The sequence below is a fragment of the Aquarana catesbeiana genome, linkage group LG03 (genome assembly GCF_042186555.1).
Source record: "Aquarana catesbeiana isolate 2022-GZ linkage group LG03, ASM4218655v1, whole genome shotgun sequence".
Lineage (NCBI taxonomy): Eukaryota > Metazoa > Chordata > Amphibia > Anura > Ranidae > Aquarana > Aquarana catesbeiana.
In genome coordinates, this window is record NC_133326.1 from 731,887,166 (window position 1) to 731,906,182 (window position 19,017).

Below are 19,017 nucleotides of genomic sequence, written 5' to 3' on the forward strand. Positions count from 1 at the left end.
ATGATCATAAAGTGCAGTCAAAATATTAAAGTGCAATTATACTTCAAAAAGTGCAATGTAATAGAGTCCAATATTCTCATAATGTGCATACAGAGAAATAAAGTGCAAAAATCCAATAGTGATAGACGTGCAATCAAAATCCAATAGGGAGGGAACAGATCTCCTTAAGGCAGTTCATAAAAAAAAAAGAAGGAAAAGAAAAAAAGTGCATGTGCGATTAAATTCCATGATGTCTGCATCAGTTAAAGGACAGAGCTCCAGTCTAAACAAAAACCCATCTCCACCTATCTGAATCCGTTCCTTGTGACAGCAATAAAAGTGATTAAAAAAATCAAGCAACAGTGTATAAACAAAATAAATGAAGCATTAAAAGGAAAAAAAAAAAATAAGTGCCCCCCGCCCCCTCCATGCGGTCTCATACGCATGCAAACAGCGATCGTCCCACACATTGTGAAGTATCGGCAAGCATCAAATCATGGGCAATAATTCTAGCACCAGACCTGCTCTGTACATATAAAGTGGTGACTTGTAAAGGCTTTTAAAGCGTCGCCTATGGAGAGTAAAATTTACATCGTTTGTCGCCGTTACACGGGCATGTAAAATTTTAAAGCGTGACATGTTTAGTATCTACTTACGCAACGTGACATCATCTTTTATATATTGCCAAAAAATTGGGTTATGTATTTTTTTTTTTTTTTGCATTAGAATTTAAAAAAAGTGTATTTTTTCCACAAAAAATGGGCGTACCCAATTTCAAAGCGTAACATGTTTGGTATCTTATTTACTCGGCGTGACATCATCTTTTATATATTATTAAAAAAAAAAAAGAAACTAATGCGCAACACCAAACTCACTCAAAGAAATAATAAGGATGTGAGAAGCTGCCAACATATATAAGTTTTCTCACACAGAAAAGCAAAATGAATATAAAAAAGGTATGTGGCGCTAACTATGAACATTAAATAAATAAAAATGAATGCCGAATAATAAAAGCAAAATGGCTGCCAATCACTAACAGAACCGTGCTTCGGCCAATGTGCTAAAAAAATACAGTGAAATAGATTTTCAGTATAATACAACATCATAAGCATACATAATGATCATAAAGTGCAGTCAAAACATTAAAGTGCAAATATACTTCAAAAAGTGCAATGTAATAGAGTCCAATATTCTCATAATGTGCATACAGAGAAATAAAGTGCAAAAATCCAATAGTGATAGACGTGCAATCAAAATCCAATAGGGAGGGAACAGATCTCCTTAAGGCAGTTCATTAAAAAAAAAAAAGAAGGCAAAGAAAAAACGTGCATGTGCGATAAAATCGATCGATATCCACTTCATCAGATAACTGACACCATCCGCAGTGCGCCACTCGTTTCTCCGAGCCTCTTACCTCAAACGGAGACCCCTACGGGTCGAATCAAGCCTCAATATGAGTAGAAAAAGCGAGATCCCAGCAATCGATATCCACAGCAGTAACAGTATTGGAACGGACTTCAGGCTCATCCAGGTAAGATCATGTAATAAAAAGGGGGGGCTCCATAGTGTAATATTTCCAAAAGATTTATTAAAACAAAAACGTAGTGACTTACAGTTTAAAATTCCTTAATCCGACTAGATAGAGTACTTCCAGTCTCGGCCGCGACTGGATGTGACGACACCTGGCTCCTCCCTGACGCGTTGCGTTACGTGACTTCATCAAAGGGTGTATTTTTTAGCACATTGGCCGCATAACCTCTTAGTGATTGGCAGCCATTTTGCTTTTATTATTCAGCATTAATTTTTATTTATTTTGTGTTCATAGTTAGCGCCATGAACCTTTATCTTTTATATATTACCAAAAAAAAAAATTGGGTTATGTATTGTGTTCGTTTGTATTAAAATTCAAAAAAGTTAATTTTTTCCCAAAAATTTAGTTTGAAAAACCGCTGCGCAAATATTGCGTGACATAAAAAAAATTGCAAAACCCACCAATATTATCTCTAGGGCCTCTGCTTTAAAAATGATATAATGTTTGGGCGGTTCTAAGCAATTTCCTATATAATACATAGGAATATATACGGTAATTTCCTTTGTATACAAAAAGTGCCAGACAAAGCCTGGTCTTCAAGCGATTAAATTCCATGATGTCTGCATCAGTTAAAGGACAGAGCTCCAGTCTAAACAAAAACCCATCTCCACCTATCTGAAGCCACTTGGTTCATGAATCCAGAGTATCCTCAGGACACGTTCTATCTAGGTCATGCAAGCATTGATTTACTACATGGCAGCCATGTTTTGTTTTCTTTAGCCCCTTCCACCTGCAAGAGAGACCAGAGGAGGGTAGGTAGATTTCCCATAGTCTATGGAAAGCTTCCCAGCCTATGATATGTAGAAATGGTGTGAATTGACAGGTGAATGGAGATGGCTACATGATGACAGAATGTATATCTGAAGATTCCTGAAGTCACCTGTCCTGCCTCATAACTAAATTCTGTCTTTTCAGGGAACAGCACTTTTCAGAGCTACTGTACCTATGACTTGTATGACCCTGATGGCCATCTCTTGTATGAGGCCATTGAGCAGCAGGAATGTTGTGGCCCCCGTTTGGATTTAATGGTTAACAACACTCAGGGATATAATGTCCTAAATCTCCTCGTGCCTTCCAATTTCTGCAACTGGGACACCGAGGTAAGCCGAAACAAGATGAAAACTGATGGTGGATGGCAATATGAACTTGTCTCATACCAATCCTCAAAGTTTGTCCTTGAAGATAAGAATTACTAAGTCTTCTGAGAGACAAGGCACAGACCTTATGGACTATGGGGGGATATATATACGACATGGACCTCTAGGACTGAGAAAACAGGAGACATGGACCTCTAGTACTGGTTAGACACAATACATGAACCACTAAAGCTGGGGGAAGATACAAGGCATACACCACTAGAACTGGGGAGAGACAAGACATGGACCTCTACAACCGGGGGGATGCAAGCCATGGACCTCTAGGACTGTGAAGATACAAGACTTGGACCTCTAGGACTGGGGAGATACAAGACAGGAACCTCTAAGACTGGGGAGATACATGGCATGGACCTCCAGGACTGGGGAGATCCAATACATAAACCACTAGAAGTGGGGTAAGATACAAGGCATACACCACTAAGACTGGGTAGATACGAGGTATGGGCCTCTAGGACTGGGGAAATACCATATATAAACCACTGGAAGTGTGGTGGGATACAAAGCATCACCACTAGGACTGGGGAGATACAAGGTATGAACCTCTAGGACTGGGGAGATATGTGACATCTAGGACTAGGGAGATACCATATATAAACCACTGGAATTTGGGCAAGATACATGGCATCACTATAAGACTGGGGAGATACAAGGTATGGCCCTCTAGGACTGGTGAGATAAGAGGCTTAGACCTCTAGGACTGGGGACATACAAGGTATGTGCCTTTAGGACTGGGGAGGTACCATGTATAAACCACTAGAAGTGGGGTAAGATACAAGGCATACACCACTTGGACTGGGGAGATACAAGGCATGAACCTTTAAGACTGGTGAGATACAAGACATGGACCTTCAGAACTGGGGAGATACAGACATGGGCCTTTAGGACTGGGGAGATACAATACATAAACCAATAGAACTGGGGAAAGACAGAAGGCATACCATACTAGAGCTAGGAAGAGACAAGGCATGGGCCTCTATGACTAGGAAGATACAGAGCATGGACCTTTAGGATTGGGAAGGTACAATACATAAACGACTAAGACTGGCAACATACAAGGCACCCACCACTAGGTGGGGAGAGACAAAGCATGGGCCTTTAGAATTGGGGAGATACAATTGCACAAACTACTGGGTATGGTGGGATACAAGGCATGGGCCTCTATACCAAAAGACAAAGATATAGACCACTGGGATCAAGGAGGGATAATAGAGAACTAGAAGTGAGGAGGGGTGCTACTCAGACCACTAGTACTGGATGAATCTAGACACAAAGCACTAGGACTGGATAGACATAAGGTATGATCCATGGGGGGGGGGATGAATGGTGCACTGGACAATCTGATCGGAGAGAGATAAGGTTCAATCTACACTGGGGGGGGGGGTGTACAGGGCACAAAACCACATATTAAGAACTTCCAGGACCAGAGAGACACAAAGCATGGTCTACTAGTACTGGATAGATGGTGCTATCAGAACTGGTAGTATACAGAACACAGAGTACAGAACACAGATAAGCTGCTACAGGACAAAGATCTCTAGGAATGGTGACATACAATGCACGTAGACATCTAGGACTGGTGACACCCCACTTTACTATTGAAACCCAGACCATCAATGACTGGTGAAGGACCCACCGCTCAGTCCCTTATCACACAATGGAGGTTTGGTTGAGCTGAGTCAGTTGAACCTTTTACATCATGACCATTCATTATTATAGTTGCAGGTTTCCAGTTCCACTGGTGAGCTCCTTGGCTACATAGATAAAACGTGGGCAAGTTTCTCTTCAGCCTTCGACATCTCAGACCCGTCTGGACTTATTTATCTTAAAGTCAAAGGTCCAGGATGGGGAGAAAGTTTTATGTCTGATACCTATTATCAGGTAGGTCTCCTACCCAAAATTCTGTGAAATTATTTTGTCTCTGATCCAGGATACTCTAGGGTCATGGGGTTATACAGGTTGCTATGGGGTCACTGGGTCATACAGGATCCTCTGGAGTCACTAAGTGACATTGGATGCTCTGGGGCCATTGGGTGACACGGGATGGGGGGTTCTGGAAGGTGCAAGATGCTCTGAAATGACTGAGAGCATAGTATGCTTGGAGGGTACAGAATGACACAGGTGGATGGATGTCACAAGGAATGAGTAGACAGAAAGGGTGCATCAGCAGCAGTGGGTTCTGCTTAGGTGTAGCAATGCATTGCTCCAACAGTGAACAACCTGGTGCTTTAGAATTTGTAGCAGCACCAATCATGAGGGTTGACTCCTGATTGGCAGTGGCAGTGATAAGGAGAGCTGTCTCCTGATTGGCCGAGGTGTGATACCCAGAATTGCCTATTGAGAGCCAGAGAGGAGACCTGACGCTGGATCAGGGGGAGGGGACTTTGACATTTTACGAGTACAGATCTACAATAATTACTGTTAGTATGCTTGTTTGTTTTTTTTGTTTTTTTAATGTGGCCCTTCCCTCCTCATCTTCCAGGTGATATCAGGTGATAAAACGGCACAAATTGGTGTCATCACACGGGTGTGGAGAGGATTCTTCAAGGAGATGTTCATCAATAAGGACACCTACATCATCAGCTTCCCTCAGGACCTCCATGTCACAGTGAAAGCCATGTTGGTGGCATGCACCCTGTTCATTGTGAGTTTGAGTCTGGAGAGGACACAGCGGGGAGTATACACAGATGTCTTTTAATGCACCCCAAAAGGCGGGAATAGAAAGAGAACACAAAAGTTTTCCTATATATTATTAGAATGTCATTTTTTTTTATAGACCTGGGGGCTTATCTTACTTTGTGGCTCCAGGTCCAAATACAGTCAATAGAAAGCGCAGGGGTGAGGAGGGGATGGACCAGGAAGTTGTGTTGTCATTGATGATGTCTAATAGAGCAATGGCATTCTGAAAATTGGAGGCACTCTGAGAAATACCTTGAAATGGTAATGCGGTAAGGGGCTGCTGGGACATCCTTACAAGCTAAGCTAGCCTATTGTAAGCTCTAACGAGCAGGGCCCTCTGATTCCTCCTGTATTGAATTGTATTGTACTTGTACTGTCTGCCCTAATGTTGTAAAGCGCTGCGTAAACTGTCGGCGCTATATAAATCCTGTATAATAATAATAATAATATTGCTGCGTACACACGAGCGGACTTTTCGACTGGACTGGTCCGACAGACCGAGTCGGGAAGACAATTCGACCGTGTGTGGGCTTCATCGGACCTGCAGTGGACTTTTTCGGTCGAAAATCTGACGGACTTTAGATTTGGAACATGTTTCAAGTCTTTCCGACGAACTCGAGTCCGGTCGAAAAGTCCACTCGTCTCTATGCTAGTCCGACGGACAAAAAGCCACGCTAGGGCATCTATTGGCTACTGGCTATCAACTTCCTTATTTTAGTCCGGTCGTATGTCATCACGTACAAATCTGTCGGACTTTGGTGTGATCATGTGTAGGCAGGTCCGTTCGTTGGGAAAGTCCATCGGAGGTCCGCTGAAAGTCCGTCGGATAGACCGTCGGAACAGTCCGGTCGAAAAGTCAGCTCGTGTGTACAGGGCATTAGAGTTTCTTTTACTCCACAGTTGTCAGTCTCTGCCCATTTTCATCCACTTTATGTGGAAGCCATCACCAGTCCAGGGGCTCCAGGGGTCCTCCTTTATCAGGGTTCTATACCAGTGTTTCTCAACTCCAGTCCTCAAGGCTTTCCCTTTAGATGAAACAGCTGTGGTAAGTACTAAGGCATTAAAACTGATCAAATCACCTGTGCAAAATAATGGAAAGCCTGAAAACATGATCTGTTGGGGTGCCTTGAGGACTGGAGTTGAGAAACCCTGCTCTATACAATGGAAGAACTCAGTCTGGGCTCAACTCCAACGTGGTCTGGGGGTCTCCAGGGATCCCTCTTCATCACCCAAACCCAAAAAGATCTAGGAGCTCCAGGAGTCCCTCCCTATCAGGTTCTATACGCTGGAAGAAGTCTAGACTCAAGCCAATGCAGTCTGGGAGCTCCAGGGGTTCCTCTTCATCAGGGCTTTATACAGTAGAAAAAAATCAGTCTGGGCTAGAGGCCAGCGAGGCCCAGGTGGCTTCAGGGGTCCTCCTTCATCAGGGCTTTATACACTGGAAGAACTTAGACTGGACTTGAAGCCAATGCAGTCTGGGGGCTCCTGGGGTCACTCTTCAGCAGGGCTCTCTACACTAAAAGAAACCAGTTTGGCCAACAAGATCCAATGGGCTTCAGGAATCCCCCTTCATAAGGGAACTTTACACTGGAGGAACTCAGTCCAGGCTTGAAACCAACATGGTTTGGAGGCTATAGGGGTCCCCCCATCATCAGGGCTCCGTAAACTGAAATAACTTAGTCTGCACGTAAAGCCAATGCAGTCTTGGGGCTCCAGGGGTCCCTCTTCATTAGGGCTCTATACACTGGAAGAACTAATTCGAGACTCAAAGCCAATGTGGTCCAGGGTACTCCTGGGGTCCCCGTTCATGAGTGCGGTATACATTAGAATAATTCAATTTGGGCTCAAAAGCAATGTGGTCCATGAGTTCCAGGGATCCCTCTTCATTAGAGCTCTATACATTAGAAGACTTAAAGCGGTATTCCAGCCGCAAAAAAAAAATGTTTTTAAAGTCAGCAGCTACAAACACTGTAGCTGCTGACTTTTAATAAGGACACTTACCTGTCCAGGGAGCCCACCATGTCGGCCCCTCGAGGCCGATCTGTCCATCGGCTCGGGGGCAGGCGCCGCCATTGTAACTAAGGGAAAGCGGCAGTGGAGCCTGCGCGAGTCGTGCGTCGCTTTCTGAATGGCCGGTCGTCTTCTGGCGCACACACAGTTCCCAGAAGGGAGCGGGGTGAAGTAGGAAATGATGCCGTGGGCCGCAGCCAAGGTAGGAAGGAAGTAAACTCAGTACTTCATATAAGGTAAGTAAAACTAAAAAAACTAAAAAATAATTATCCAAAAATGAGTGGTGGAGGGGTGGTCATTCCCTTAAGAACAACTTGTAAAATAGGGTGGAACTACGCTTTAAGTTTGATCTTAAAGCCAACATGGTCTGGGGGCTCCAGGGGTCCCTCTTCACGAGGGCTTTATACACTAGAAGAACTCAGCCTGGTCTAGAGGTTAAGGTGGTCCTGGGGGCTTCCAGGGATCTTTACACTGAAAGAACTCAGCTTGGACTTGAAGCAAACACAGTCTAGGTCAGGGGTCAGCAACCCCTAGATCGCGGACAGGTGACTGGTAGATCGCGGTCTGGGCTTGCTCACCCACCATTCCAGAGCATCAAACAAAGTGCAATGCAGAGGGACTATGTGCAAAGTTGGAGCTGTTGTAGGGAGCAAAAGCCCAATAAGCCGATGCCTCCTCTGTAGTGCCGGCTCCTGTCCCATGCGGAGTGATACCAGCTGCACTCCTTCTGTTATCCCGGCTAGAGGTCTCCAGAGTGGTGGCAGCAGCAGGAAAGAAGAAATCTTCAGGTCAGTATGAAGCAATACATCGGGCATAATAGTAATGTGCTGCACCTTAACCACACCGTGGATGCAGTGCAGTGTACCTGCAGCTTTCCTGCGGGTTTTCTGTGCTTAGCCATAGACTTCTATTATATTCTGAAGGTTTGGTGCACTTTCTGAAAGTGCACCACAGCTGCAGGATATAATAGATGTTTATGGTAAAGCGCAACTAACCCAGGAAAGTTGCAGATGTACTGCGCTGCACCTGTGATGTGGGTAAACCAAAGAACATCAGTGTGAAAGCAGCCTTATAGGGGATTTAGAATAGTAAAGGTTCATTCACCCTTCGTAAGGGTTCATTCACAAGTGCAGAATGCACTGCTGCTCCCCTGAAAAGCGAAGTGTGTTTGGCAGGTGCTGAGGAGGCGATATGTTGCCTCCTCACCACTTGATTTAAACCTATGATTACCATGCAATGCACATGATTGCTACACGGTAGTATGGCAATTAGAGGTTTCAATCAGGTGTGAGGAGATGACACTGTGCCCCGTGATCTTTGACTTCTCCCATGTTGTTCAGGTAGATCTCCACAACTTTAAGGTTGCCTACCCCTGGTTCAGAGGCTCTAGGGGTGCCTTTTCATCAGGCTCTAGTCACTGTAAAGCTCTAGGTTCTGGACTGGCCCGGGGCTCTAGGAGACCCTGCTCAACAGGGCTCTACACAATGGAAGAACCCAGTCTGATCTCAAAGCCAATATGGTCCAGGGGTTCTAGGGCTCCCCCTCCATCAAGGTTCTATAAACTGGAAAAATTCAGTCTGGACTCAATGCTGGCATGGTTAAGGGGCTCCGGGGGACCCTCTTCATCAGGGCTCTATACACTAGAAGAACTCAGTCCAGACTTGAAGCTAGGGATGAGCCGAACACCCCCCGGTTCGGTTTGCATCAGAACATTTGAATAGACCGAAAGTTTGCACGAATGTTCGAACCCTGTTAAAGTCTATGGGACTCGAAGGTGAGAAATCAAAAGTGCAAATTTTAAAGGATAATATGCAAGTTATTGTCCTTAATAGGGTTTGGGGACCCGGGTCCTGCCCCAGGGGACATGTATCAATGCAAACAAAAAGTTTTAAAAACTGCAGTTTTTTCAGGAGCAGTGATTTTAATGATGCTTAAAGTGAAAAAATAAAAGTGAAATATTCCTTTAAATATTGTGCTTGGGGGGTGTCTATAGTATGCCTGTAAAGTGGCGCGTGTTTCCCGTGTTTAGAACAGTCCCTGCACAAAATGTCATTTCTAAAGGAAAAAAAGTCATTTAAAACTGCTTGCGGCTTTAATGTCATGTCTGGTCCCGGCAATATGGATGAAAATCATTGAGAAACATCCCCCCGCCCATTGCCAGCCCCTTTGGGTCTTGTATGGATATTAGGGGGAACCCCGCACCCAAATTAAAAAAAGGAAAGGCGTGGGGCCCCCAGGCCCTATATACTCTGAACAGCAGTATACAGGCGGTGCAAACAAGACAGGGACTGTAGGTTTGTTGTTAAGTAGAATCTGTTTGTAATTTTGAACTGGTACATTTTTTACATGTAGCTCCAGCCAAAAAATCTAATTTTAAGCTTTTTAGAAAACATAGGGAAGGGTTATCACCCCTGTGACATTTGTTTTGCTGTCTGTGCTCCTCTTCAGAAGATTTACCTTCACTTTCTGTCCCAATGACAAATGGATTTTGAAAATTTTGGGTTTTTAGTGAAACAAGGAACTCTTAGGAGAGTATTTCCCTTCCTAGGGGTAGATTTCCTCTCACTTCCTGTTGTCTCCTTCCGTTTGCAAGTAGGAGTCGTTTGTAAGTTGGATGGTTGAAAGTAGGGGCCTGCCCTATGTAATCTGCAGAAATTTGGGCCTTAGCTTACTCACAGTTACTCTTGGTGGGCGCAGGAACGGGGCCCTGCTGTGAAATTATAGATTAAGAATCGGGCGGATCCAGAGCCTAGTCTCGGGAGGGTCACTGCCAGAAAATACATTTTGGGGTAAATTTAACGGGGAAATGGCTGGTGTTAGCGCTTCAATCATCACGGCACCATGGTTGTTATGGTGTCAGGATGATTGAAGCGCATTATTACTATTATTACATTGTTATAAAAAATGAAATGGTTCAACTCACCATAGAATCAGTGGGAGCCCCGAGCGTGTCACTTGCCACTGTCACCTGCCACACACTGCGGATTGTCACTTGCCACGTCGCCTGTCACTTGATGCGGATTGTCACTTACCACGTCCCATGCCACACGTTGCAGATTGTCACTTGCCACGTCCCATGCCACACATTACGGATTGTCACTTGCCTGCTATAATTGTCTCTTGCTGTGTCCCAGAGTCAGGCTTATTCAACTGATGACCCCCCTGTGTCCAAATCACGCTCTGATTGGCTACCCGCTGCCCCCTTGTGCCTAGATCGTGCTGTGATTGGCTGGCCGCTGCCCCCTGTGTCCTGTGACAGTGAATGAACTCATCTCCCAGGACAGCGCTGAACGCAAGCCACGCTCGCCCCTTCGACAAGCACCACCTACCTGAGCCGCCATGGGCTGAGTGCTGATTCTCGGCCCCGCCCCTCCCAGCCTGCGCTGACATCAGTGCTGGGCAGGGAGGAATGGGCTGGCTGCTGCCGCTGGGAGGGCGGAGAGAGAGAGCAGAGCGCACAAAGGGCTTATCCTGAGCGGATGTGTCCCGCCCCAGAGGCAGCAGAGAGATGATGTAATCTCTCTGCTGCCGCGGCTGCCTGCACACTGCACAGTAAGGGCGGAACTGCAGGGATGCAGGGTGGGAGCTGGGCGATGAGAGATGATATTATCTCTCTGCTCCCCTGCCCGCCCGCTTACTGTCACTGAGCCGCACAGCTGCTCACCAATGGAGCCGCCCGTGCTCTCAGCCGCGGAGCCGCCCGCTGGCTCTCTTACCTGCAGCGACGCCTGCCCGCCCACTCACCCACATTCTCAGAGGGGGCAATTGCCCCGTTGCCCCCCCCCCGGATCCGCCCTTGTCAAGAATTGTAATTACATGCCCCTGTTGAACAGGGTCAGAAAAATTGGGCCTTTGGTGATGGTGGTGGTGCTGGTGCCACAACACTGTAAGTCCTCACAGTTACCCTTGGTGGGTGCAGAATTGGGCCCTGCTGTGAAATATTAGATCAAGGATTGTAATTACATGCCCCTGTTGATCAGGGTCAGAAAAATTGGGCCTTTGGTGGTGGACGGTGTGGTGGTGTTGCCACAACACTGTAAGGCCTCACAGTTAATCTTGTTGGGCGCAGGAACGAGCCCTGCTGTGAAATATTAGATCAAGAATTGTAATTACATGCCCCTGTTAAACAGGGGGTGAAAAATTGGGCCTTAGGCACTGGTGCTGGTGCCACAACACTGCAACCCCTCACAGACACTCTAGTTGGAACGCAGAAATGAGCCCTGCTGCAAAGTATTGCACCAAAAATTGTAATTACACGCCCCTGTTAAACAGGGGCAGAACAATTGGGCCTTAGCCACTGGTGGTGGTGCCCAGAACTAAAAATGCTATCAGCATGAGAATTGAGGAGGAAGAGGATAGTCACTCAGCATAACAGAATAGTCACTCAGCATCAGCATAGGCAGTCTTGAAGGGATCTCACATTAAAAAAAAAAAAATATTTCGTTACATCAGCATCAGGTGCTTGGTAGCTGGTGATCCAAGACTGATTCATTTTTATGAAGGTCAGCCGATTGACCGATTCAGTGGACAGGCGCACCCTGTGATCGGTTACAAAGCCTCCAGCAGCAGTGAATGTGTGTTCTTGAAAGAACGCTGGATGCAGCCAGTAGCTCAATTGCATACTGTGCAAGCTCTGGCCAGTGATTCATCCTCAAGACCCAGTAACCCAGAGGATTTTCGGTTGGAAAGGTCTCTAAGTCTGATCTTGCTCCTAGGTATTCCTGCACCATGTGAATCAGACGCTGGCGATGGTTGCTGTAACCGATCATACCTTTGGGCTGCAGACTAAAAAATGTTCTGAATGCATTGGTCAGATGGCCACCTTCTCCTTCTAAGACTGACCGAAGCCTCAGCAACACGTTGTCCAGGAGGACCAGGAAATTGTAACCTCCCAGGCTCTGGAAACGCATTGCACAAACCTTTCTGCAAGGCCTCCCGAAGATGTTTCATCCTCTGCTCCCTCTGCGATGGCAAGATAAGGTCCGCAACCTTACCCTTGTAACGTGAATCAAGGAGGGTTGCAAGCCAGTAATGATCCCTCTCCTTGATACCACGAATACGAGGATCCTTCAGCGTAGGTTTGCTGAGGCATCCGGTCTGGAGTCCTCTGGGTCACTAAGGACGACATGATCCGCAGCCACCTCCTCCCAGCCAGGTACAAGTCCATGGGTTTCTTCGGACTGTAATCCCTTGAAGACTGCTGCTGATGCTGAGTGCTAGGCTCCACCTCCATGCTGACACAATCTTCCTCCTCCTCCTCCTCCTCCTCGTCCTCTTCCTGTGTGATCGGCGGGCACGCAGGAACACTGTCTGGATAAATGGGGCCTTGACAGGTAAGGAAGTCCTCCTCTTCCTGCCTCTGTTCTGCCTCAAGTGCCCTGTCCATTATTCCACGCAACGTGTGCTCCAACAGGTGGACAAGTGGGACAGTGTCACTGATGCATGCACTGTCACTGCTCACCATCCTCGTGGCCTCCTCAAATGGTGACAGGACAGTGCATGCATCCCTGATCATGGCCCACTGGCGTGGGGAAAAAAAACAAGCTCCCCTGACCCTGTCCTGGCGCCATAGTCGCACAGGTACTCATTGATGGCTCTCTGCTGCGAGTGCAGCCGCTGCAGCATGGCCAACGTTAAGTTCCACTTGGTGGGCATGTCACAAATTAGGCGGTTCTTGGGCAGGTTAAATTCCTTTTGGAGGTCAGCCAGCTGAGCACTGGCATTATATGACTGGTGGAAATGCACACAGACTTTCCCGGCCTGCCTCAGGACATCCTGTAAGCCCGGTTACCTGCCCAAGAACCGCTGCACCACCAAGTTAAGGACGTGAGCCAAACAGGGCACATGGGTCAGTTGTCCCATCAGAGGGCGGAGAGGAGGTTGGTGCCATTGTCGCAAACCACCATTCCTGGCTTAAGCTGGCGTAGTGTCAACCACCTCTGAGCCTGCCCCTGAAGAGCTGACAGAATCTCTGCCCCAGTGTGGCTCCTGTCCCCCAAGCACACCAGCTCAAGCACCGCATGGCATCTTTTTGCCTGCGTGCATGCTAGTCCCTTGAACGCCTACGGAGCACCGCTGGTTCCAAGGACAAATCAGCACAGGAAGAGGCAATGGAGGAAGAAGAAGAGGAGGGGGCGGAGGAGAGAAGTGTGGCAGAATCACTACTAGTAGAATTTTGGAGGCGTGGTCGCGGAACAACCTCCAACACTACTGCACCCTGTCCTGCATCCTTCCCAGCTGCCAGCAGAGTCACCCAGTGTGCGGTGAAAGATAGGTAACGTCCCTGTCATGCCTGCTGGACAGGCATGGACAGGGTCAGCGGTAATATGCACCTTACCACTGACCGCCCTGTCCAGTGAGGCATGGACATTGCCTTCCACATGATAGAGCCGGAATCGCCTTCCGTGAAAAAAGATGGCATTTGGGAACCTGCCACTGAGGTACCGCACATTCCACAAACTCACGGAAGTGGGCAGAGTCTACCAACTGAAAAGGCAGCAGTTGAAGTGCTAGCAATTTAGCCAAGCTAGCATTCAACCGCTGGGCATGTGGATGGCTGGGAGCGAACTTCTTTCACAGGTGGAGCAACTGGGGTAGGGAAATCTGCCTGCTAGAATCGGACGTTGGTGTACCGATAGCAGATTGCCCGCAAATACTTGGCAGTGGCACACCTAATTCTTCACCTTCATTCCTCTCAGTGCAGGTTTCTGAGAGGACTGAAGGTATAGTGGGGTTGGAGATCCCAGCTGATGAGGAGGAGCAAGGAGAGGTCCGCCTTGTTCTTTGTTGTGGGTCTTTTAGGTAGTGTTGCCAAGGAGCTGCATGGGAGCTCGACATATGTCTGATTAAGCATGTGGTGCCCAAGCGCTTACTGTCTAGTCCACGCTTGATATGCTTCAGACATATGTTGCAAATAGCAATGGTGCCATCTGCTGCACACGTCTCAAAAAAGGCCCACACCAAAGATCTTTTGGAATAACGAGCGGAGTCACCAGCACCCTGCACTTGCGGAGCGCTGCGGTGTGATGCAGTCAGTTTGCTGCCCTTAAGCTGGCCCCTGGAGGGCATCCTGCCTCATTGGAGATGTGCCTCCTGCTCCTCCGCCTCCTCCTCCTCTCTCCTATCAGGCACCCACATAGAGTCAGTGAGCTCATCATCCCCTCCCTCCTCATCACTGGAGCAAACCTGGCAGTATGCTGCAGCTGGGGGAACATGACTGCCAGTTTGTTGTCCTTCTTGGGCAATTGTGATTGGCCAATGCATGCGGGTCATAGTGCATGCTTGGCCAATCATCAGCCAGCAATGCACTGCGATGCCACAGTGAATTATGGGCCGTGACGCACCACTCGAATTTGGCACGAACGGCCCATAACGTTCGTAATTCGACGAACAGTCGAATGGCCGATGTTCGAGTCTCTAACTCGAAGCTTATCCCTACTTGAAGCCAACATCATGGTTTGGAGTCTCCAGGGTTCATCTTCTTCAGGGCTATATATACTAGAAGAACGCAGTCTGGTCTCAAAGCTAATGTGATCCAGGGGACTCCTGGTGTCCCCCTTCATGAGGGCTCTATACACCAGAAGAACTCAGTTTGAACTTGAAAGGGTAGTATATGCAATGATTCCGGTACAATGAGCTTCAGCAGCAATCTACATGTTTATATAAGACTAGAGACTTTACAGCCATGATAAGTTAGGGTATGAAGGGGCTAAAGGAATGAAAAAGCTCTCTTACAGAATCAGTACATCATGGGATCTTAAGCCCCACTCCTTAGAAGCCATAGTTTCCTTACACTGTGCTGGTGATGACCAAAAAGCCTGAAACAACTGTATGCAGTTTAGAATAAATGGCTCTATAACATTCCGCTATATTTGAACTCTGCACCAGTGGTTTTGGGTGGGTGTCTGGCTGACGGGTGTAAAGAAATGATTTACATGGCTCCGCCCAGTGTCCTTATTTTTGGGATGGAATGGATATGTTAATATCTTCTGTTCTAAGAAGGCTTTCCTGTATTAATTTGAAAAATAGATTAAAAACTATGAATTAGTGATGAGTGGACCTCCTTTGTATTTCAGGACCTTCTGAATGAGGAGAGCAGACGGAACCAGAGCTCCCAGAGAGCCTCCAGCTGATGCCATCCACTTCCTGCTGAGCCTTCACGAGGTGTGTCAGGTGGATAATGAGGATGAAGATGACATACCAAGCACAGAAAGAGTAGTATATATTCTGTATGGGTGATGTCCGAGCCATTTACATGAAGGGTGGAGCTCCAGCCAAAAGTTCTGTTTTATTAGCTTTGGGTGGAGTGGGGAAGTTTTTTTATTGCTACCTGATTTTCCCCCACTTCCTGTCCTGATTATACCATAGAAAGTGAGGGGATAACATCCAAAAGGGGACCCCGAGGTAAGAACATTACAGTGGAACTAATTTGGTCACATACATGTTACAGTCTGATTGTAAAATCTGATTAAGATTTACACAGGGCCACTATAACCAATCTTGGGGCCTCACACAGCCTACTGACAGGGCACCCCACCTCTCCAAACCATACTGAACTCCTCTCCATGCTTAGAAAAAAGCACAAATTGCCCGGCTTGTTGGAGTAAATGACGGGAGTCTTTGTGTTGTTGTTGGTGAGCATTTCATCAAGGTCAAAGAGCACCGTGTCAACCAAGGCCAAGAGACAGAGCACCATGTCAACCAAGGCCAAGAGACAGAGCACCATGTCAACCAAGGCCAAGAGGCAGAGCACCATGTCAACCAAGGCTAGGAGGCATAGAACCATGTCCACCAAGGCTAAGAGGCAGAGCACCATGTCCACCAAGGCTAGGAGGCAGAGCTCCATGTTCACCAAGGCTAGGAGGCAGAGTACCATGTCCACCAAGGCTAGAAGTCAGAGCACCATGTCCACCAAGGCTAGGAGGCAGAGCACCATGTCCGCCAAGGTTAGGAGGCAGAGCACCATGTCCGCCAAGGCTAAGAAGCAGAGCACCATGTCTAACAAAGCTAGGAGGCAGAGCACCATGTCCATCAAAGCTAGGAGGTAGAGCACGGTGTCCAGCAAAACTAGGAGGCACAGCACCATGTCCACCAAGGCTAGGAGGCAGAGCAACATATCCACCAAGGCTAGGAGGCAGAGCACCATGTCCACCAAGGCTAGGAGGCAGAGCACCACGTCCACCAAGGCTAGAAGGCAGAGCACCATGTCCACCAAGGCTAGGAGGCAGAGCTCCATGTCCACCAAGGCCTAGGAGGTATTGGGAGAGGGCCCCACTCAGGCCACTGAAATTGGAGGTGGCCATCTTCTTACTGAGGTCAAGGTGTTCTAATGTGGGGTTTCCCCATATGCCATAGGCTGGGAAACACCTAACAGCCTCAGCTGATTGGTGGAGGTGTGACACTAGCACGCTCAACTGTCTGCTAAAGTGGGCTGACCTAACCTGATAGGGGTAACTACCCATAGGCAACCTTTGCCCAGCCCGTGCCCAATCCCCTCTGCTGACCTGATGGGGCCCAGGTCTGGTATGAAAGTACTACCTGTACCCCTCCAACCAACAACTAAGTATTTCAAAAGCTTCTATGACTGAGACTTGAGTGATTGAACGGATCGCTCAGTGTTCCTTCACATTCCATCAGTGGTTGTAAATCTATAGAAGATGGCAGACGGATTGTACAATCAGACTGTGACATGGAGGCAAGATGACCCCCCCCCCCCCCCCACGCCCCCACATAATTTTATCCTAAACTTTAAAACATTTTTGAAAAAACAACTTTATTACTAATATATATATATATATAATAAAGATAGAAACAAATGTATTGGAATATCATTTGCTAAGTATTTATATGTATTTATTATTCATTTCTCATTTGATATTATGGTAACACTGTTACTATGAATGTATTTTTTTTCTTCCAATTAATAGGCCTTCTTTTGTTATGAAAGGCATCCTTGCAATTGTAGTTCTGCTGGGACATGCTGCAACAATAGAGTCACAAAAAATAAATTTACCCAGATATTTGTATCTTCTTTGAACCGGATAGGAGATTTTTGTCTTCCACAGCTTTAAATATTGGCATAAAAATGGCCCCAAGGATTAGATGAACTCCCTGAAAACAGTCAAAGCTAAAACAACAATCTACAACATGGACACTAGATGGCAGCAGACAGATAAATGACAATCTACAACATGGACACTAGATGGCGGAAGACAGATAAATGACAATCTACAACATGAACACTAGATGGCGGCAGACAGATAAATGACAATCTACAACATGAACACTAGATGGCAGCAGACAGATAAATGACAATCTACAACATGGACACTAGATGGCGGCAGACAGATAAATGACAATGTACAACATGAACACTAGATGGCAGCAGACAGATAAATGACAATCTACAACATGAACACTAGATGGCAGCAGACAGATAAATGACAATGTACAACATGAACACTAGATGGCAGCAGACAGATAAATGACAATCTACAACATGAACACTAGATGGCGGCAGACAGATAAATGACAATCTACAACATGAACACTAGATGGCAGCAGACAGATAAATGACAATGTACAACATGAACACTAGATGGCAGCAGACAGATAAATGACAATCTACAACATGAACACTAGATGGCGGCAGACAGATAAATGACAATCTACAACATGAACACTAGATGGCGGCAGACAGATAAATGACAATCTACAACATGAACACTAGATGGCGGCAGACAGATAAATGACAATCTACAACAGACAGATAAATCACAATCTACAACATGGACACTAGATGGCGGGAGACAGATAAATCACAATCTACAACAGACAGATAAATGACAATCTACAACATAAACACTAGATGGCGGCAGACAGATAAATGACAATCTACAACATATAGGTAAATGACAATGAATCAATCTGATTCATACCAGGCGTCAGCCATCATTGATCAAAGCAGACCCAACACTAGGACACCAAGAAAACAATTGTACGATACAAGTGCGTTGGAATCCATGTCTGCCGTATTGTTGGGCACAGCGCACCACTCCGGGTTATGGTGTTATGTGCACCATAACGTGTGCCTACTGGTGTGATGGGGTCAATAATGAGAAAAAATGTGTGATTTGTTCAGCACCAATTAATAAAAGGCACCATAATATATAAAAAGAACATACGATTTGTGTATTCTATAAATAATAGCAAGGTGGGGTGTGCATTACTTAATAGGACCTGTAGATGGAAGCAAAACATTACTATTCTTTAATGGCAGAAGAAGCTTGTGACTAACAAGGAGAACATTAGATACTTTGTAGAATGAAGTAGTGTTATCTTTTTTGATAGAGACACTGCTCTTCCGTCCATCCGTATGTTGTCTTATGACCTTCTGGAGATATCGGGATGATGCCTGCAGCCAGTGCTGGGACAAGGTTATCCAGTACCCAAGGCAAAGATGCCAAACTGCCAACCCCCCCCCCCACACACACACACTTCCCTAGGGTTAGGGCCAGGGTGCCCCCATCCCCGCAATAAACCATTGCGCCCAGGGCAGCCGTCCCTCCTGCCCACCTCTTGTCCCGGCTCTGCCTGCAGCTACAG

General features: G+C 46.6%; 1 protein-coding gene across 1 annotated transcript in view; it reads left to right on the top strand.

Annotated features, from left to right (window-relative positions):
* LOC141133828 (phospholipid scramblase 3-like) overlaps nucleotides 1–17,158 on the top strand; it is a 30,942-nt gene extending 13,784 nt beyond the window's left edge. Inside the window, exons 5-8 of the mRNA XM_073623392.1 lie at nucleotides 2,486–2,670; nucleotides 4,444–4,605; nucleotides 5,207–5,368; nucleotides 15,489–17,158. Coding sequence (XP_073479493.1) covers nucleotides 2,486–2,670; nucleotides 4,444–4,605; nucleotides 5,207–5,368; nucleotides 15,489–15,545 — 566 coding nt within the window. The 3' untranslated portion in view covers nucleotides 15,546–17,158. The remainder of the gene's footprint in view (nucleotides 1–2,485; nucleotides 2,671–4,443; nucleotides 4,606–5,206; nucleotides 5,369–15,488) is intronic.
* The last annotated feature ends 1,859 nt before the right edge of the window (nucleotides 17,159–19,017 follow it).